The 21,358-nt window shown below is 41.9% G+C and overlaps 1 protein-coding gene across 1 annotated transcript; it reads right to left on the reverse strand.

The window, feature by feature from the left end:
• Positions 1 to 901: 901 nt before the first annotated feature.
• Positions 902 to 20,658, reverse strand: GNS (glucosamine (N-acetyl)-6-sulfatase). The gene is made up of 14 exons (XM_015855557.3): positions 20,400 to 20,658; positions 20,084 to 20,143; positions 19,240 to 19,446; positions 17,576 to 17,641; positions 17,085 to 17,183; positions 14,470 to 14,637; positions 11,258 to 11,340; positions 9,875 to 9,993; positions 9,269 to 9,372; positions 8,908 to 9,009; positions 7,626 to 7,733; positions 6,857 to 6,967; positions 5,253 to 5,413; positions 902 to 4,536 (listed from the first exon to the last, which is right to left on the reverse strand). The coding sequence occupies exons 1-14, from the start codon at positions 20,541 to 20,543 to the stop codon at positions 4,452 to 4,454; spliced, it is 1,617 nt and encodes a 538-aa protein (XP_015711043.2). The 5' UTR covers positions 20,544 to 20,658; the 3' UTR covers positions 902 to 4,451.
• Positions 20,659 to 21,358: the final 700 nt, after the last annotated feature.

The following is a 21,358-nucleotide window of genomic DNA, read 5'->3' on the forward strand; positions in this document are numbered from 1 at the left end:
ACATTTTGCAATGTAGCAGGAGTCTATCAGGTGAAATGAATGAGTCTGTAGTGATGGTGCCTGAATTATGTAAGTAAATGCTGCTTTCTGTATGAGCAAGAGGGGATATTATGAGTATCTGGAGATACTATGAGTAACTGGAGTAGTTCTGTTCTGCCCTTACTATAACTACTCCTGAGACAAGTCCAGCACAAAACTCTCCTGCAGTAGTTCTATAAACCTAAACATAGCATCATAGCCTACACAGTGTGATAGAAAATAGCAGAACAAGGCTGATTTCCCTCTTTAAACATGGAATCTGGTGTGTCCCTCACACTCAGGGAGGCACTGTGGTGCCAGTAGATGTGATGTTCAGCCCCTCTTTATTTCCCAGGCAAAATTACTGCACCAAAGTGGCTGTGAAGTTCCCTGTTGGGATAAACAGGTGGTTTCTGTATGCCAGTAATCCTGGGCAATTCTTCATGTCTAGACCTGACAGCTGCAACCTCGAGCATCTCTGCCTGCTCGTAACATTCTTCCATGGCTGGGAGAGGGCAGATACCAGGCATTTCCTATCTGTTTTTATGCTCTGATGTAACTGCCTGTTGGACAAAGGCAGAATGTGCTGTCTTTAATTACAAAGAGCAGTTTCTCCACTATCTGTTCAGTTCAAATTTTCCATGTACTCAACTACATCAGTTCCCAAGGCAATATGGGAAAGCACAGATTGCTTTTAGTTGAGTTCACTCACCTCAGCCTTATTTCTTCCTTGTGCAAAGCAGGCAGGCGTTGTCTTGCTGGACACCACACAAAGGACCCACCACCATCGAAGTCCATTGGTAGCATCTTCATGCAATGGGGCAGTAGGCAGAGCACAGGCTTAGCAATGAGAAGTCAGTCTGAACAACATGACGCACTTCAATCCTTTGGAAAGGTTTAATTGAGATTCGGTAACAAAGGGAAGAAGTTTGATAGGCAGTTTATTTTTTCTTTCCCCAAAAGTGCAGCAGTGAACAGGGTCCTCTGGAAGGGCACTTTCTAAACAAACGTTCAGAACAGCAGAAATGAAGTATGCTCACAACACGCTACAGCAAAGGATGCTCACAGACAGAGAAGAGTACTACAAAAAAACCAAACCGATCACTTGAACTGAATCACAGTAAAACTAAAAGTCATTGAAATATTGTATAATCAGTCAACCTTGACTTGTTGGAACGGGTGTTGTACCTACTTGAGTACATGATTGCATGTCTGTCTGCATTACAGCTCTGCTCCCCATACAGAAGACCAGGATGCTGGGCCTACACTGGGTGAACGTGCGCTGGCTGCGCACACTTAGGCCAAAGGGCTGATACAGAACGTGGTTTGTTTCAGGATAACATAAGAGTTAACTGTATTTCTCCCTGCACAGTTTCTGCTTTGCCAGCTTAGATCGTTAAAGTTCACAGCTCTGTTTTTGATAATAATGGTTTATAAAAAAGAAAAAAAAAATAAATCACATTTTACCTAAACGTAACTCTGTACCAATAAGGCCCCTTCATTTGACACAAATGCCTTCAGTACCAGGGTGTGGATTCGGCTACGATCACATTGCATACGAAGTGGAGCATCCAAGGAAGACAATTTGCCATAAAACCCATTTGGTTGGGAATCAGATCTGGCTGCAAGTTTAAAGTTCCTTCATAGTATTTCTATTTTTTGTCAAGAATCAATACTGTTCATTTGGGGCTCTTCAAAGACTCAGAATTACTCATGGAAATAGATACAGGACAAGTCACAACAAACTCCTCTAAGGCAACAGAAGCCAGGCAGCTGTTTGGTCCTGTTCTTGCCTTCAATTCTGTGCTTCTGCTGAACAGCTCTTGTATCTTCATCCACAGTGAGAAGTTATTTTCCTGAACAGCCCTTCTCCCTCTTTTGGTTGAGCAAGGCCTGACTCATTTCATTCTGAATTTCAGCTCAACATGACACCTACTACCTACAACAGACTTCAGGTATGGTGTGATTCTCTGACACTGAGCGCAGAAGGAAAGTTATTGAGTCTACTTAAATGGACAGTTGTTCACAGTGCATACAAGTGCTGACCCAGGTACAACTGTCTCATCATGTGTTTAATATCTATACCAACTCTGTCACCTTCCATGCTATTTATTAGGCAAAAAGAAAGATGTGCTGACTATGGCTTTAGATCACTTTGAGTGTTACACATCTGTATCCAAAATATTTTTCTATTTTTTCCTCTATTGAGAAGCATAACACGCATTACTTGTGCTGAAGCTTAACTGAAGTTGGAAGTTGACAGATGATCTCCTAGGTGTAATAGGGCTGTGGAGGATTTAATGTACAGCAAACTGTGTTTTATACTAGTGTCCAGACAGCTACCAAAATGAAGTTGAAACAAAAACCAACCCTAAGCAAGACACAAAGTAAGTAAATCTTGGGTTTGAACCTTAGGTTTAGCTCAGTGTGCAAGAAAACACTTGAGAGCACAAAGAACTTTGGTTTTGTTTTTAAAAGTCAAAGCGGAGTCTAAATGATATTGACAGACAATACTATGGCTTAAAAAACAAAGAGAAAAAGATAAAGCTACAACTGTAATGGAGGAAAGGAAGTCCTGAGTATCTGAAAGCATGGTAAGTAGCTTAAGAGTATCCAAAAGCCTCAGTACTGATACAGATACTCCAGCTGAGAAGTTACCCTTCAAGCGTTTTGTCTCCAAACATTTGGTCAATCGAGAGATTTGAAACACTGAGTTAGATTTGAAATAAAAGCTGGATAAAACCCAAGCTGTTCACCAGCACAGAAGTTTGCAGCTAAGCTAAATGGAAGGCAACTTCTGTGCTTCAGAATCCAAAGGAATTATCAGCTGATTTTTAGCATTGTTTTTATCCAGTGTGCAGATCTGTGCATTGGGATAATGTATCTCCGCAGTTAGGATACAGTTGCACTTCTTTGCCTCATTAGTTTGTTAGTTATTTTCCCCCCTTGGTAGAAGGCTTTAAGCAACAGAAATGGACAGCATCCTCTTCAGAGAGGAGATCTGAAATAGCTGACTGAAAACTGGAGAGTTGTGTCACAGTTTGTCTGAAAAGGGAAAGATTACCTTGCCCAGGTACCTTGCCCAGTTGATTTATGCATAAGCAACATGAATTTGTCTTGCAAAATACACACAGCTCGATGTTTCTAGATGCTGTTTTGCCAATAATCTATAGAAAAGTCACATTCTAACTCAAACTCAGGTGTTTTTTGAGATTTAAGAAGATGCTCAAGTTGGGGTACAAGTGACAGCTGCATTTCAGACGAGCCTGATCAGAAAGTTGAAAAGACAACATCACCTTTCCAAAGGGAAACCAAACGATAACGTACCGGTCAGATTCTGACCTGCAGTCCTTTGGTGTGAAGGCCACTTACTGCAGATTCTCTATAGTTATGTCTCAACCAAAAAGAAACTATGAAGTACTTAAACTGCCTACAATTGCACTCTAACTTCTAATGAACAGTGATTTACTTATTTCAGTTAGTTTTCTCTCAAAACAGTTTACCTTCAAGAATCTAACTGATATGGTTAGACGATTCCAGGTAGTCAGAGGTTAGAGAAAGATCAACTCTATTGCTGTGCCTTGTGTGCTTTTGTTGGTTTTTAGTATCATTTCTTTCCATGTATTGAAATAAACGTAATGGTTAGCTCAGAACACAGGCACACTTCTTTGAGTACTTGTTAGTCCCAACACTGTTTTGATTAACACAGTAGGAAACCTATGTTAAACCTTAAGAGTTTTTTCAGTAGTACATATTAACCCAATCCAGCATTTCAAACTAGGAGGCTGAAATTACCTTCTTGTTTGCAAGCTACCAAAGCAGATCTACAAAATTCATTGGTCTCATTTAAAGTGGTCTCATTAAAAGAGGATACTCCACATGCTTAGTTTAGTTCTGCAAAAGACTCTCAGATCCTACACTTTCAACTAATGCCTTCCCTACGCTGTTTTGGGCTACTCTGCTATTGCCATTAAGAGCTTCGTGCTCAACACAGGAAATCTATCCATAAACACAGCCGTTAGGAAAGTGTGTGACACTGAATATAGGTGAGTGTTACTGTGCAACAGCACCTGCCTATCTGACCCAATTCAACTATGATTGAATTCAATACTGATTATTTTAGAACAAAATAAACTGTTTGGATTCACAGGCCATAGTACATCTCTGTGCCTGGGGTATGAAAAGGTATTTGAAAGACAAAGGTGGTAATTATCCAAGTAAGAGAGATTTAGCTGTGTCTAACGATCTAGTTACAGTTCAGCTGTAAAATATATATATTGCACAAGGCAACCAGCTAAAGACAAGGGTTTTTCTTCCAAACAGGGTTTGAATAGCCCGGTAAGTCTTCCAGCTGTGATCAACGAGAGTTTCAGAAACAGACCTGCTGCAGTCACTGGAGAAACTGGTCAGTGGGAGCTGATTGCAAGAGGCTCTTAAATGCTTGATAAGGACCGCGTAGAAAACCTGCGAGCCCGAACACCGTGATTGCTGAACATCAGCCGTGGGTCAAATCTGTACCTGCAAAGAGCAACACAGTCTGCATGAGCTACAATTAGTAGCAGCAAGCATTTCTAGGAACAGCTGATCTCTAGAATAGCTCTGGTACGATGCTACGTGAATAGCAAACAGCAGCGACACTCCACCTACCAGATGAATTATAACAACGTACAGTTGAGGAGTCGATAATCCCCAGAGAAATAAATATGAGCTATAACATACCAACAGCACATTGGTATGTGTAACATTAAACATTCATGAGATGCCTTTTAATAGGAGGTTTTGCTGCCTCTAATTACAGACCTACGCAGCCCATCTATAGGAACATTTCAACCAGTGCTTAAAGTTACAGTCCAAAAGGCTGCTGACTGCATTGTGAAGCAGCCCAATTTATTTACAACATGCCTACAGAAACATGCAGAGCTTTTTGTCGCTTGCAGGCAAAACTGATGTCACTTGTCTGACTGCTCCAAATAGCTGCAAGACTCAGCTACGCTAAACTCAACAGCGGCTGACAAGATTAAAGTAGTAGCATTAATGCCATCAAGTTACGTTATGTAGGTTCAATTAAAATAGGGATTAAGCATTCAAGATAGATCAGCAGCAAACTATTTCTAGTAAATGGAAGCATATATGCCAGGGATACTCTGTCTCATCATAAACACCCACCATGAAAGCTTAGGTTTTTAAAATACATGGTGATACTTAAAAGTGCTATGAATGGACACAGTGTTTACCCAGGATCAAAGACTCCAGGTGTACGGCAAGTTGCTCCTGAACAGGACTGCAGCATCATTAATCGATAATTCATCTTCTCTAGAATTTCTTGATCGATGGTTTTGGCAATGTTATTGATCTGGTGCGGATCCGCTGTCAGGTTATACACTTCCACAAACACCTGTTTAACACAAAGTTCCCAGACTGTATCAAAGTCCTAAATGCTAATTAATGTTTAACCACATTATATACTATTAATCAAGTGCTGTTCCCAAATCCTATTTCATGACCACCACATCACCATTATATATAGATAGATATGCTTATGTACTTCCAGTTGTCAGAACTCAGGGATGTCTTCACTAAATGTAAAAAGCATTCTCAGTACAAATGTTTAGACCTAATAAAAGAAAAGCTTTTGTATGTGTACATACTTAGAGAACTAGATTTGTCTAGGCAACTTTAGGGCAGATTTGGTTTTTGGTACATTAAATCTCTGTGGGACAAACAGTAGTTAAACATATCTAAAAAGTGCAGCTGATGTTTTGTCTGTGCTCCAGTAAACTGTGATCACAGATGATGCTGATTAACACTGGCTCAGTTGTGTCTAACTGCGATAAAGATTCATCAAGACAGACCTTGGTTACAAGCTTTCTGGGAAGGTTTAATGCAAGGTTTCAAAAGCTGCATCACTGCATCTTCCCAGTACTGCTGCCTTAATTCAGCTGAGCCCAGGTAAGTTGAGCGACCCAGAAATTCAGCAACCAGTGGAGAGCAGGACCTGCCACCTTGACTTCCTGTTGTCTTTTCTGCTGTCTCCCTACCAAATCTATCTTGTGGTATTTACTGTCCCAATTTAAATCATTTATTACAGATTGCTCAAACTTTGTTTGTGGCAGCGTGGTGACTGGGAATAGCTGATGCTTATATACATTCACTACACACACGCTGACATTGCAGTTCATAGGATCTGTGACCCAAAAACTTGCCTCAATCCCACTATGCTCTCTGGAGCAACTGCACGCAAATGGATTCAAAGATCAGACTAAAAACCAGCAGGTTTTGTGCATACAGGTGATGCTCCGCTAACAAGATTCACGTTGTTTCTGAACAGGGGACTGTATATCATATTCTCACAAATGATATTAGAGACCTTTCTGAGGGTTGTAACTTATGCTTCTTTGGCCAGAACAGGCAAACAAGTGGGCAATAGGAGTGAAATGATCAGCCTGATGTTTCGGCTTTCCCAAGGAACAGAGTTGCAGTTGAACTTAAGAATAGCAGAAGTGCAATGTAGTAAAAGTATTTATCAATAGTACAGAGGAATCAGCCACATGGAATTAAGACTGAGAAACAAATTCAGCCCCAGCACAGCTCTGCTGTTAGGTGATACCAGAAGGCAATAACTATAGTTTAAAGTAGACTCCCTTCCCCACCCTTTTCTTCTCCCCAGAACCTCACCACAAACTTCTGTTCAAACATTCTCATTGGTTGTTAAATACTTTACCCTGCAAGCAATGCCAGTCTGCTTTCCAGAATACCTTATGCAAACCATTGAGAGCAGACAAGGCTGCAGATCATCACCTGCACAGTTGTGAACAGTTAATGCCTGTTGTGGACTCACCTCCCGGTCATCGAATTCACAGTACTGCAGATCCCAGGAAGTTGACATTGTCCTTACACAAGCGTATGTGTTGTTATAGGAATCCTCACAGACACAGTCTGGGAAGCAGTGCTGTGAAGTAAGCAGTTCAATATTTAAGATTAAGAAAGATGAACTAGCAATCCTTTCCCCAGAGTACACACCAGCTCAAGCCAACTGCAGTTAATTAATGAACACCAGGATCTTAGTCTAACACACTTAAGGCTCTGCTAGGGGCACTAAGCAAAAATCATTTCTTCTAAATTCAAGACGGTGTTATTAGTGAACTCAATGATTAAATGCATTTTGTCTGGGAAGCTAATGCATACGCACTGAACAAAACAGCACAAAGCACATTAAATACAACACAAAAGGCACGCTTTACTTAGAGCAAACTTTGATCAGAAAGCAGCTAGCAACAAACAGCTAGAAAGTAAGAACAGTGTGATGATGCCACTGGAAGTATAGAAGGAACACTATGTCTCTGCCTGCCATTTTCTGAACTCAAAACCTCTCTGGATACTTCTGCAGCCCACAGGCTCCAGAGATTCCTACTGAAAGGGTGACTGTTGTGGATGGCTGTATGGACACATCAGTTCCGCACAGCTGGATGTCTCCTTCTGACTCCTTAATACTGCACAGCACCCACAGAGCTGGCTCCTAATGGAAGCTTACTGCTAGACCCAGGCTAGTCCACAGAACAGATAAGTCAGTTGCCGTTTTCTAATATTAACATTCTTGTCCTACTTACTGTGACACCGGGTCCGAGGCCAGGACAGGTAGGATCACTGCCATTGTATCCTTCTCCCTGGTACTCCACCAAGAAGTCTGATCTCCATGTCACGTTTTTGTCTCCCCTCTAGGGAGAGAGGACATGACTTAGAATTCACTGTATTAAGAAAGAGAAGGTTTCCACGCCTTGCATAACACAAACACTACCCACTGCTCAAAAGGCAACATGAGTTGTCGTCCCTGGTTTAAATCAGTCTTTAAATAACATTCAGGTTAGAATTCCTTGGGTAGCTGAAAGACAAGGATCCAACAAAACATATCCCACCTCAAACCTCCAAGAAAAAGGTACTGAAGTGATACCTTCATCTCACATGGAATCATGCAGTAACACAAACAGTCAGCTGTACAGATACTACAGCGTTACAGACCAGAGCCCTGTGACAAGGCTGTTTGGCCTTGATTTGTATCAGATGACCACACCAGGTGGAATAAGACAGCTTTGGCGTAAGGAAAGATAAACAGCTTTAAGAAGCAACTACACTTTAAGCTGCTCTATTTGTAGAGGCATTTTATAAGGGAGAAGTAGTTTAAAGTTAACACACTGCACTGCCACAGGTGTACACAGCAAAATAATGAGTTCCACATTTTTGATTGTGGCTTTAAACTGACACCTTTTACCTGCTTCCATCAGAAGAACAGCTTAAGGTTTGGATAGAAGGTTTTAATAGCAAAGCACTGTTTTAAATCTGGATGATCTCCTCCATTTCCAAGTAAGCTGCCTTCAATTTATAGACTAAATTTAATTAAAACTAAAAGGATAAACTACAAGCAGCTTTCTTTAAGTAGGCTTCTGCTCACTTATTGGAAAGGTCAGCTTTACTTTATGAAACCACCTACAGTTTCATAGAGTTTACTGAGAAATGCTTGCTCTTCTGAAGTGTGAAGCAAAACAGGGTAAGAATAATCTATCCTTCTTGAGTCTGTGCTGAGAAGTCCTAAGGAAAAGGCAGGGAAGGTTGCAAAATAGGAATATGCAACTTTCAAAACAGGAATTGTTACAAATTGCTGGATTAGCCAAAGCATGACAAGTTTCTATTACAAAATGACCGCAGCTTATTGTAATACACCTGCATTTAAACTGCATACCCATGTTTTTAACTACTAGACTGTCAATATCCTGTGTGAAAATGCCAACAAGGTAAGAATATGGATTAGAAATCCACCTGGTTCATTGAAGGAAATAGTATTCCCTTTGAAGAATCATCCCTATTGCTGGATACTATCCCTGATTGTCTGCTTACCAACAGGGGCAACAGTGACATTCCATCCATCTGAGTCTTATTCAGGTCATATCCCGCAATATCCAGAATAGTGGGACCCAAGTCGATATTTGCAACAAGCATCTGCAAGATGAGGAGAACTGTTAGCTCAGAAGACCAGAACCTAACAAATACACCAATAAGATTTCTGTTTTATGCATCTCTTATGTCAGCATCCTGCAATTGCTTAAATGTACTGCTTCAAGCAATGATGTACAGGCTTTTTTTGGTAAAGAACGGAGTATTTGCATTTCCTACCCTCTCATATTTCATTGAGGAACTATTACCTGAAGTGGTTGACAGTGAAACAACAGAAGTAAAGCTGTATTCTCTTTTCACTTACCTTGTTTGTCTGATTTGGTTTTATCCCTGGTCCTCGGACTAGCAATGGAACTTTGATATCAAACTCATACAGCTGCCGTTTGTCTATTGGCAAAGAAAACTGTCCTGTATTGGAGAAGAAAGAAAATTAGACTGCTTCGTCTTTAATGTTTAGAAAGGCTTGTGTTACTTAATTCCCAGCAATGAATTTTAAGGAGACAGAAGAGGTTACGTGCTTCATTAAAGAAGATGATATTTTGAAGCTGTCAGCTCCTTTAAGACATAACTCAATGTTTATTAGCTTGGATAACACCTTTTCACTTGTGCAACATGTTCCAGACAGGTCTTTGAGACAGACTTTTACTGGTTAACTTTACAGAACAGAGATCCTTCCTCTGCTTCTGTCTCATTTTACAGTGAAAGGCAATGCTGAGAATTAAAAAGACAAACAAAAATCCCTCAAACACCCTACACTACAACTGCAGAATGTTTGCAATTCAGATCTGTACTTCTCATGTGTACAGTTTTCCACAGTTGCTGTTCCCATTTTCTGCAATGGTCTCAAGAGTGAGAAGCTCTGCCACTCCTGGAGCTTCTACAAGCATTCAGTAAGCAGTGAAAACCTTACCAGTATGAAAGCCATTGTCTGATGTGTAAAAGATGTATGTGTTATCTAATTCTCCATGGACTTCCAATTTCTTCACTAGCTTCTCTACCAGGTCATCTACTGACAGCAAAGTCTGCCACCTACACAGAAACAAAACAAGAAAGTAAAACATTAGAACTGTGACATTCAGTGCATTCATAACATGCTTTAAATCAACAGCGAATGCATTGGAAATGGATTATTTTGTTTGCAGCTTCTGAAAACAAGCATCATAGATTATCACACTGTACTTTTGGAGGCTGCAATTTAAGATAGAAATGAACTGTTTGTCTTCAGTTCTTGTTGATTTTATTCTGAAGTGCCTGAGAAAGACGTCAAAGGGACGGTTACTTCTAATCTTATCTGGAGACAGCCAAGACCAACTATGAAGCAACACAGTAGCAAAGAGTCACAGTTCTTCCGCAAGGTCATGTTATTAGTTCTTTATATCTAATGTTTAGTACTAAAATACAAGTCTGCCAATAACTTAGTTCTCTATTTGGGATCCTTTGTGCCTGAAAAGCAAATCAGTTGTTCTGTATCACTCACACGGTATCAGGATCTACTGCTGCAGTGTATCTAAAAGCCTTAAGCTGACAGAAGCCATTGACACTGCTTCTGAGAATTCAATGATAAGACTCCACAGGCTAATGTTATGTTGAATTTAAACTGGACTTATTCAATTATTATATCTTTTTGTCTCCAGGCTTAATTTAGAATTTGGCTGCATATTTTTATCTCAGCATTTTGTTAAGCAGGAATCTAGGGGGAAAAAGAGAATTCAAGAACCTTGGTCTTCTATCTCTAAAGCAACAGGCTAATCAATACCTGATAACTGCTTAAAATTCAGTTTAACATTTAAAGTTAGTTAAGCTAGAGTTTAATTCAAAACCTCTAAAAGAAGTCTACAACATAAGTGTAGACTACAACATAAGGGAAACAAATACACCTTTCTTTACACTAAGAAAAAGGGAGCAAATGATACCTTCATATTCATCCCACCCCTTGTAGAAAGGGATCAAGCACTTGCCCTGGCCAACCAGTTATTACAGATATTTGCAACTAAAGGGGTAGGACTAGAAGAGACTGAGAGCCAATGTTAATGACATTAGCTGACCAATACATTGATAGTATTTCATATACATTCTGAACTGAAAGAAAGGCAGCTGAGACACTAAACATGACTTGTCTTTCTATGATTTACAAGCAGAATACTTCTGAAGGCAATTACAAGTTTCTTTTCAAGAGCTAAACTGAAAGTCAGGTCTGTTGAGACAGATGCCAGAGAACTAGCACAGGTAACACCTGATGTCAGATGTATTATGGCCCCTTAAAACTTTTTACCTTAAGAAACAAAATTCTTACCTCTTCCTGTAAGCATCATCAAGGAACTGTATCGAAGAGTTTGTCATTGGAGTCTTTGCTTGTCGAATTAACCAGTGCTTGTTCTAAAGAAGAAAAAGAAATAAGAAAAAAAGCAGTGAAGATCAGAAGTACAAGAAAAGTTGTGTCAGCTTTTATACCTCCATTAGGCTGATGACAAATCTTGTTAGGGTAAAATATCCACAATTGCCGTTAAACAGCTAGAAAATGCTATAAAAACAGTCCTGCTCTTAGCTCATGTAAGCCCCAAGTTGCAAGAGCAGACTGCAGCACTACAGCTCCATTACCTGTGCTGGATGCTTTCAAAGCAGACCAGGAAAGAAATTGGTTAAAACTCCTAGGGAAGGTCTTCCCAAACTTAACATTTCAATAGTTACCAAAAATCCAGGAAGATGCACGATTTAGGTCTAACGGGGGAAAGAAAAAGGCCTCAAGGATTGAGCACATTATAAGATTGGACACGGCTGTTGAAGCATGGTTCTTTGGGAATTCACACTTGTGAGCATACTAATATCAGTAGAGAGGTGGGGAGAAATTCAAAGGCAATTAAGACCACCCGGTTTATGGATAGGTGAGAAAAAAGCCCTGCCACTAACAGATTCTTGATAGCCTACAAACTCTGGGCTACAGACTGAGCTGGGTTCTGCTTCCCTTACTTTTAGCTCTTCCCCTTCTCCTCTCATTGCTCACTTCCCCCACATAAGAGATATGATCTAGCTCCTACAAAAAGTTACTCTCACATCCTCAAGCATCGGTCTGAACTGGGTCAGTCACTACACAAACACAAGCAGAAGTTTGTTGTGAATAAGCTGAAAGTTAATATTAGTGGGGGAGCAGAATAAAGTTATGTCAGTGCAGCTTTATAATTTTTCATTTAGGAAGTTGGAGATGATCCACTTGCCACCCTCGGCTTGAGCCTATACTTAGCTGGTCACTCTTCTAAGAGCCTCTAGTTACGCAACGTTCCTCTTGTGACAAGTGAATGACTGGAAAGCATTTGGGCTTCAAGGACTCAGAATGACTCATACCCTCTGCAGTTACTCAATTCCCCATTTTCTGTTTTGCACACTGAAGAAAGGATTTTTGGCATGGAAAACTCATTTCACAACCAGTTTGTTTTAATTCCCTTTATTCAGATCTTGCTTTTGCAGCAGCTGTAAAGGAGCATAAAAGCGAAGAAAGAAAGAACACACATTACCCCCAGCTCAGCAGAAGTGCTTCAGAAAATGAAGGAGCTGACACTGTCACCTGGCACCTTTTGCAGGCAGTGGGCTCAGGAAAACTCTTTCCCAAGACAACTGTGCTGTGTAACTCAGACTGATAAGTCACTTGGTAAAACTGAAATCCCTCTTCTCTGGAGTATTTTTCTCTTCCCATATTTCTCCTAAGTTTCAGAAGTCTCATAGGACACCTAAACATACTTGTTGATTTCAATAAACTCCACACTGATGCACCATCCTCAAATCTGCTTCTGTCAGCCCCTCCTAATTTCATTCACAGCATTACATACAAAGCTGTCCACCAAACCTGCTGCCTCCTGATGCCCCACTCTGAAAGAAAGCCTACAAGACCTTGAGACAGAACACACTATCTTGTCAGTAGAATCCAGCCAGGGCTGTGCTTTGACTTTGCAGGGAAAACAATCCATGAAAGAGAAATACCTGACACAAATCTTGGTCAGAACAGCTTAGTTGGACACCTTGTCTGGAATATCAGTAGCCCTGCTTGGGAGACCAGACAGCCACCTATCACTTGGAATAATCCATAGCTGAGGATCTTAAGCAGAAAGCACATTACTGGCCAATAGAAGAACTTAAATCTTACTCTTTATGCAGAGATTCTACCTACATGGCTTCTTTTAGTACCTCTTGCCCACATACTACATAAGGAAGCTAGGAAACATTGACTTAGGAATCAGGACTGCATAACACACAACTGCACAATGCATGTTTGCTTAGCAAACATTACAACACCAATGACTTTAGCGTCTGGGCCTGTGTGTATGTTTATTACTTTCGTAGGAACTGTGTATGCCCTAGAAAACAGTAGAGCTCATGGAGGAGTTAGGCTTCGAGACTATAACAGTACCAATTAGAAATGCACATTTCTAATGACTGTAGCTATTTTATGTCTAGGAAGGTGCTACTCTGTTCTTATTTTGAAACCCAGTAAGACTGCTGCATTCACAGGTATTAGCTACCAGTCATAACACAAAACAAAAAGACAGATTCATGGGCATACACACAGCTTTTGCCTTTGCATAAGGTAACTCCCATATCACACAGTTTCAGCAAGCTGACAGCTTCACTGGTCAATTTATTCCAAGCTCACAATTTTAAAGCATTCACTTACTACAATAAAGGAACTTAAGACAGAATTAACAGTCTTTCATGGAAAAAAAGGTTCCAGTTCCCATTACATTGCAACAGGTTGGACTGAAGTATCTATTCTTTACTGCCTGCAGCCCTTTTCTCCTCTTTGACTCACAGTTTTACATCATGCTGATAAGCACAGAGTCATTTTTTTGTAAGCTATAGTTCTCAGCTAAAAAAGCAGGTTCCATCTGGGACTGCATGAGCCACAGCGACCTCAAAAGTGGTTTCACTGGGCTGAAAATACTGAAGCCTGTATTTGAAAATAAAATCTCATCAGATCAACCATCCACAACTTCCACTTTCATTTACTGTCAGAGTGAGTAGCAGATTACTCTGAGCTAGAGCATATACAGCTGAACTTACTGGCAGCAGGGAAGATACTGCACGTCCCAAGCATTCTCAAGTGTGTAACACCAGGCTGATAAATTCAGGTTGCAAGTTATCTCAGCAGATGAAAGCCCAATTACTACAGTCTTAATGACTTTTCTAACTGGCCTCAAAAACTTGTCAAGTAGGAGCAGGTCTGCCAGGAGCTCAAGCAAAGGGCCCCACCCTCATGAGTGGACATGACATGGACATGGACATAAGAGTTGTTCTCAAATCCCCTCTGAGCCTTTCTGTAGCACAACACTTATGTGTCCTCCTGAACACACTGAAGAACAATGAAAAGCCAAAGCATTTTAAGAAAAATCATCTTGAAACTGGACAAAGAACAAACATTTTCCACATTCATCAATCATCTTAATAAGCAAGCCAGAATCACTGCTTACTGCTCTCATCAACGAGGAGAGCAGTCTCTGCAGACTCTAGACAACTTACCTTGCCATGAATGTTAAAATTGCTGTTTCTTGGTGCACTGACATTCTGAAAGCTGTTTTTATACTGTGGAGCAGCTGTCCAAGGCGAATGTGGTGCTGGGGTTGAGATCATCATAAAGAAAGGTTCAAAATTAGATTTATACTCCAAGAAGTCCAATGACATGTTAGCCTGTTTTGTTAAAGAAAAAAAAAAAAAGGTCTTAATTCCAAAGGAAAACAGTACTCAACAAATCCAAATTACACACACACACACACACAGTATTCAAAGCTTGGACAAGAAATAAGCTTCTGAAGTGGTTTGGACACTTGTAGATGGTAGTAAAACTGCAGCTCCTGATGAAAGTAATCCCAAGCGTTAAACAAATTATCTGTCCCACATCTCTGAACAGCATTCTACTTCAGACCTTTGCTTAGACTGGAAAGCTCATTAAAAGGATGCAAAGGATAACCCCAGCTTTTCAACCCACTGTGCTTATTTCAAGTGTCAACAGAATCCGCCCAAACCCTTCTGTTCTCAAGTAAAACTGAAACTTTAATACAGTCTGAGGGTCTCAGATGCCATCCCCTGCCTGACAGATCACAGACTGTCAGATTCAGTTGCCCTCTGAAATAGACAAAGTCCTAAAGTTTTCCAGCTCTGCAGCTTATGCTCATTCCACAGCCAGCTCCTTAGTTTCTAAGGAGTGTCACATTTCTGCTGGTGAAGCCAGCAGCTTTAATGAAGCGCAGCAGCAAATTCCAACCACTCAGGTCACTTTTCTGCACTTTCATTTTCACTTCAGTCTATGTCCAGCTTCAGGGAAACTCTATGAAGAGTTTCACTTTGCCTTCCCTTGTTCAGCCTTTGAAATTAAAGCTTCAAAGGTATCACTTGCTGGAAAGGTCTCTCTATTTGGATTTTCCAACATTTTCTTTTCTTGTCCGACTAGTACGTCCCTCTTTGTATTCCCTCTTCATCCTCTAGAATTGGAGAAATGCTAAGAATTCCTCCTGCCAATATGACTCTGTCTTCCTCCCTCCTAACTCCCACATATAAACAATAGGGGCTGGACTTTATACAGTAACAGACTTAAGGGAGGATTCAAAACTGTTAAGTACAGAAACTTGGTTCACAAACCAGTATGAGGGAGGTAAACTCAGATTTTGTTAGAACGTTTCAGCGTAGCACATCAGGACTGCAGCAAACACCTGCTATAGGTGTTCAAATTCTTAATACTAGATTCAATTTCTCATGTCCTCAGTCAGGACAAGGAGACTGTGTGTTAGGTCAAGCAACACAGGAACTCTGCATATGCTACTTTTTGCTCTTCCTGGTGGTCTCTGTCACTGCACATTTGGCAGCACACACATGGTATGCGCTGCCCACCCACTGACTGACTTAAACTGAAACACTAACCTGAAATGATACATACATACTTAGAAGCTATAGGCACAAAGTAGAATGCAACACACTGAAAACCCATGGTAACACACTGGTGTATCAACAGGCAAACCACTACAAATACAACCCTGGTCAAAATGCTTATGAGCTACTGAAGGACCAAAAAGACCAGTACAATACCAGTAACAGGATAGCCAGTCTCTTCTGGCTTACAATTCCAATCTAGCTTTAGACACTGTAAATCTAAATTTAATCAGACAGCTGTTCCATGCCTTAAGAAACATCAATCAGTTCTGTTCGTAGTAAGCAGCTGTCTAGGTTAAAGAACTGGCAATGAACCTCACTAGAGTCAGCAGAAGATCACAAACTCACTGCTCGAAGAGACTTTACAGAGGAAAGTTTTCCTGAGCATGTAAGCTCCCAGCAATGCCATGTAATACACTACAACACTGCATTAATTTAAGATTCCAGCTCTGGGAGGGGGATGAGGAAGGTGAAAATGCAATAGAAAAATCCATGCTACTTGCTAAACAGTGCCTCAAGAGAACTACAAGGAAAGCTGTAATTATTTCTTAAGTATTTTTACACATTTATTGCTTTTCTTATTTCCTTTTTTTCCTTTAAGATTAAAGAGAATAAAGAAGCTAAAGAACAGGGTCAGCTACACATTTCAAGAGCACATTTATTGCCCTCCTGATCTAAGGTGCATGGATTAAGCTTTCATATATTCAAGTTACCAGTTTGATGTAGTTAAAATTTACAAGATATTGAGACACAGGCAACATCTACAAAATGCAACATGGTATAAAGTTACTTTTACATGCTTAACTTCCTACTAAGACCTTGATGCAGTTAACCAGCTACTAAAATTGTCTATTGTAATGAAATACAGCCTTCTATGAAGTAATTTTAAGACACTGCTTGTACGTATCACATTCCTCACGTACCACAGCAGTCAGCATTAACCTCTCAGTGAGTCTACTACTAGTAAACAGGCAGTTGGAACATATTTCCTTTCCACAGCTTCTACAAACAAACTACCCATGTTTAAAATATACCCAGAATCTTGTTTTGCTGTTTGATGCCTGCCTGGTGCTAGGCAGGGCAATCGTTCGCTATTTATGAACTACTGCAGCCTAACAAATTGCCATTACCACCTCTCCCAAATCCCCCAGCAAGAGGCATTATTTGGACACAAGTAGTTTTTATAACACAGACATAACAGAACTTCCTACCAGTACATCCGTCAGATAATCGACGCTGTAGTTCTCACCGTGCCTTCGTGCTTTGCCATTTACTGAAAGAGTGTAGTTGTAGTACTTTGAATTTTTCTCCTGTGAGAAAGAAAAGTTGCACACGTTTATACAAAGCAACATATGCAGTGATTACTTTGAATAATCAGAACTCCCAACATCAGTCAAATAGGTTGCCAGCACTTGTCATAAGGACACTCCAAGAACTCTCAGAACTAGTCCCAACAATATCATACACTGCAGCATTATCTCGCACCGCTTTGGCTTTATGCTCCAAGGTTCTTCCCTAGGCTGTTTAGTAGGAGTAGCCCTTGTGAAAGCCAAAGGACTGATACACAATAGAGGGGAAGAAAGGGAAGATTTGCACTAGGTTGTTAGATGCTCTGTGCTCTCTGTTTCATGACCAGCAAAATTTAGAACATAAGCCGGATAACTAAACTATCAAAATCAAGTATTTTAACAACATCACATACCAGAGCATACCAAAAACTCCATCCTGGGGGGACGTGACTTACTCCCCCTGCATCCTCTGCTCCATACTGAAAAACAGAGAGATTGTGACTTGGTTTAAGTCATCACAAACAAAAGCTAGAGATTACGCTTCACATTCATGTGCTTTATTAAACACTAGCCAGAAACACCATTAAGTCAAATTAAACTTCAGAACAGAAAAAAATTTTATTTTTTTCTATACTATACTATAAAAACAAATATAGTTTTACAAAAAACTATATTTGTATGTAAAATACATATTTACAGGCTATTAGAGAGACCAGGGTTAAAATAACTAAAAGATATTATAATGAATTCCAGATTTTTATTTACTATTTTAATCTTATTCCCTGTTCTACTCCACACATGGGCTCATACAGAGATCCTGTACATCATCATGCAAGAACACACCATCAGAACACATGCAGTAAGACAGCTTTGGGTTTTGTGCTAATGGCTAAGAGACTAAAGAAAACTCCAAGTAGGCCGACAGCCTCCATCACTCTGTACAAAGAGTTAGAGTGAACTTAAATCAGTGCTAGTGGCTGTCATCTTTGGGACAAATGATTAAGAACAATTAGGCCTTAAGACAGCAAAATAGGAAACTGGCTGCTGAATCAGCGCCAAATCCAAAACAGAGGGTGCCTCAGAGCAACACAATGTATCTTCTCAAGGCTGCCCTCACATCTACACGGCTCCCCAAACTGGAGGGACAGGAGATGGTGCTGACTCAAGGAATGCTCAGAGGACGCCAGATCAACTTCCCTTCCCCAGCTGCCTCATTGACTTCAGCAGAGGCAGACTTGTGCCTGGCTAGAATACTCACTCATGTTCCATTATTCTGTTGTGCCACCAACATTTTCCACCAAGAGACACAAGGAAAATAATGCTGCTAAGAACTTTAAGTCACCTACAAATACAACTCCACTGTGCCAGAAGTGAAACAAATCTTAGTGCTTTCAGGGAGAAGTTTTAAAGCTTACTATAAGATACAACGAACCACAGCTTAGGAAAGGGAAAAAAACATAAACCATAAAGCACACACAAATGATTTAATAGTAAAGTGCTGAGTAAGCTCTGCAAAGAGCTCTGGTATTAGCTGCTCTCCCAATAAACTTGCTTCAGTGAACATTTAATATTTAAAACAGCAATTAAGTGCTAAAAGGCAAATAACAATGTTCAAGGGGATATAGCAGTTGAAAATGGTGAGAGAAGTTTATCTTTTTCCTTTGAGTAGCATTATTTTAACACCTTCCTCAGGTTGGTGCAGGCCTGATGTCATTCTTCATAGCTCCCATGTGCCAACCATGTATTTCTTACAGCCATGAAAAACGTGCTGTCTATCAAGTGACACAGCCGAACACACTGAAAGATGCCTACGGATCCCATCATCCTTCCACAATTAACTTTAAAACAACAAACCCTCAGACAACCAAGAATCTGATTTTAACTAAGCTAAGCTCAAGATCTCAACTTTGCACGTTATCTATCCCGCTTCAGTGCAGAGAATTGTTTATCCAAGTAATATCATTTAAAATACAGTGGGGATTCAATACCTATTACAAACAAAAAGCCAGAGGCTGCTTTAGAAAGGTGGATAAAGGCGAGTATGCTGTGCCACAATAAAAATACAAGTGCAAAATACCTCATTCAAGTACTTTCCAGCAAAGAATGTTTGATATCCACACATTGATTTGAGCAGAGCTGGGAAGGTGTTGGGTTCTTGTATCTTCTGCCACGACTTGCTGCTGCAGTTTCCTTCCAGAGTGTTATTGACAACGTGGTGGTTATGAGGGTATTTCCCTGTTAAAATGCTCGCGCGACTGGGGCAGCAAAGCGCACTGGGAACATACTAAAAGGAACAGGAAGAAAAGAGACAGGATTGATGTTGAAAAACATTTCTCCTTAAAACATACAGTTCTAAAGGATCAGATACAGGTTGATGAAAGAGCTCAGCAGCTTTAAAAGCTCATAAAACATGCACTGCGTGGGACACAAAGGACACCCTAAGGATATTCACAAGTGCAATGCTGTGTGTGAAACTGCCTTTTGGATTTTCCAATCCCATACTTGTACAGATAAACAGCAGCAAGCATCCATTCAAACCCTGCGCTCACCAGTTGATTCACAGTGTTGTATTAGTTACGATGATATATTAAAACACAAAAGGAGTGAAGTGGGATTTCAACCTGTAGAAAGCAGCCAGTTTTAAGTGGCTTCTAAGGCTTCTCAGTTCACAGTGAGAGACAGACTACGCAGCTGTACTGCACTGAGGAAGTCAGCTCGAATGCTTTTAGGAAGTGAAAATTACCCCTCAGCCTCTGACCTTGAGTGCTATTTACTTATTTAGAGACCTAAAACCAACTAGGTGTTGAATCAGGAACAAAACACCACACAAAACGCGCACGTTCGCAGGCTCTGAAACCGAAAACACAGACTACACACACACACACACCACGGAGCCTCGAGGCGTTAAGGCAAACACTTACCGCGTTTAAAAAGGTGACTCCCATCTGCGCTATGAGGGCATTGGTCTTCTTCATGGGGGTCTGCGAGAAAGGCACCGAGCGGTCAGAGGCACAAGCGAGTACGAGCGAAGGGGCAGAGCAGGGAGCAGCCCCATCCCATCCATCCATCCTGCCCAGCTCACGGCCCCGCAAAGAGAAGCTCCAACGGGGTCTGTGCGGCCGCTGCCCACCTCCAGGTGAGCACCCCAGGCCCTCACAACGCGGCCCCGCTCGCAGAGGCCTCCCACCCCGAGCCCTGAACGTCCCTCGGCAGCGCCCTCCCTCCGTCCCCCCGTACCATGCCGCCCAGGAACACATCCTGATCGTCGGTGACGATGAGCACCACGTTGGGCCTCTGTCGCGCCGCCCGCGCCGGGCTCAGCACCAACAGCGCGGCCAGCGGCAGCCACCGGGACACGGTGAGCAGCGCCCAGCGGGACATGGCGCTGCGACGGGACGGACAGACGGAAGGAAGGAAAGCACCGACGTCGCTCAGCCCCCCGGAGCGGCCAAGAGCACAGCTCAGCCGGCAGCACAGCACGGCCCGCCCCCGGCATATGACCGGGGTGAGCAGGGGGGCGGGGGGCGTCACGTGTGCGGGAGGTGCCGCCCAACGACCCGCCCCACCGGGCAGAGCGGGGCGGAACCGGCTGGATGCGGGGCGGCCCGTAAGGGGCATCGAGTCCGACTGCAGCACCGCCCGCTAACAGAGCTCGTGTCTGCGAGCGCTGCTCGAACACACCTTGAGCTCGGAGCCGTGCCCTCCGCCCTCTGGTGCAGCCCCTCACCCAGCTGCCCCTCCCCTGACAGCTCCATGCCGTTCCGTCGGGCCCTGTCGCTGTCACACACAGCAGAGCTCAGCGCTGCCCTCCGCTCCATGCGAAGAGCTGCAGCCATCAGGCCTCCATCAGCTCCTCTGCTCTGAGCACACCCAGGGACATCAGCCGCCCCTAGCAAAGACCCTTCTCCATCTTCTCACCCTCCTTTGGACACTCTCCAATAGTTTTATATCTGTACATAGCTTAACACTTGCCGTAACAACAGGCTGCCCAGGGAGGTTGTGGATGCCCCGTCCTTGGAGGTGTTCAAGGCCAGGTTGGACGGGGCCCTGGGCAACCTGATCTAGTAAATGTGTATGTTTGGTGGCCCTGCCAGGCAGGGGGGTTGGAACTACATGATCCTTGAGGTCCCTTCCAACCTGGGTCATTCTGTGATTCTGTGATTCTGTAACAAACAGCGTAGCTCTTTATTCTCAAT

The sequence above is a fragment of the Coturnix japonica genome, chromosome 1 (genome assembly GCF_054131305.1).
Source record: "Coturnix japonica strain WE chromosome 1, WE-NBRP24, whole genome shotgun sequence".
In the NCBI taxonomy this organism is placed as follows: domain Eukaryota; kingdom Metazoa; phylum Chordata; class Aves; order Galliformes; family Phasianidae; genus Coturnix; species Coturnix japonica.

Bases quoted from the DNA above. Each gene is read 5' to 3' on its own strand.
- GNS (XM_015855557.3), bottom strand. From the start codon at position 20,543: ATGTCCCGCTGGGCGCTGCTCACCGTGTCCCGGTGGCTGCCGCTGGCC. The intron at 19,447-20,083 runs GTAAGTGTTTGC...TGTTCCTTTTAG, and splicing joins GAGTCACCTTTTTAAACGCG to TATGTTCCCAGTGCGCTTTG. The intron at 11,341-14,469 runs GTAAGTTGTCTA...TTTCTTCTTTAG, and splicing joins ATTTTAACATTCATGGCAAG to AACAAGCACTGGTTAATTCG.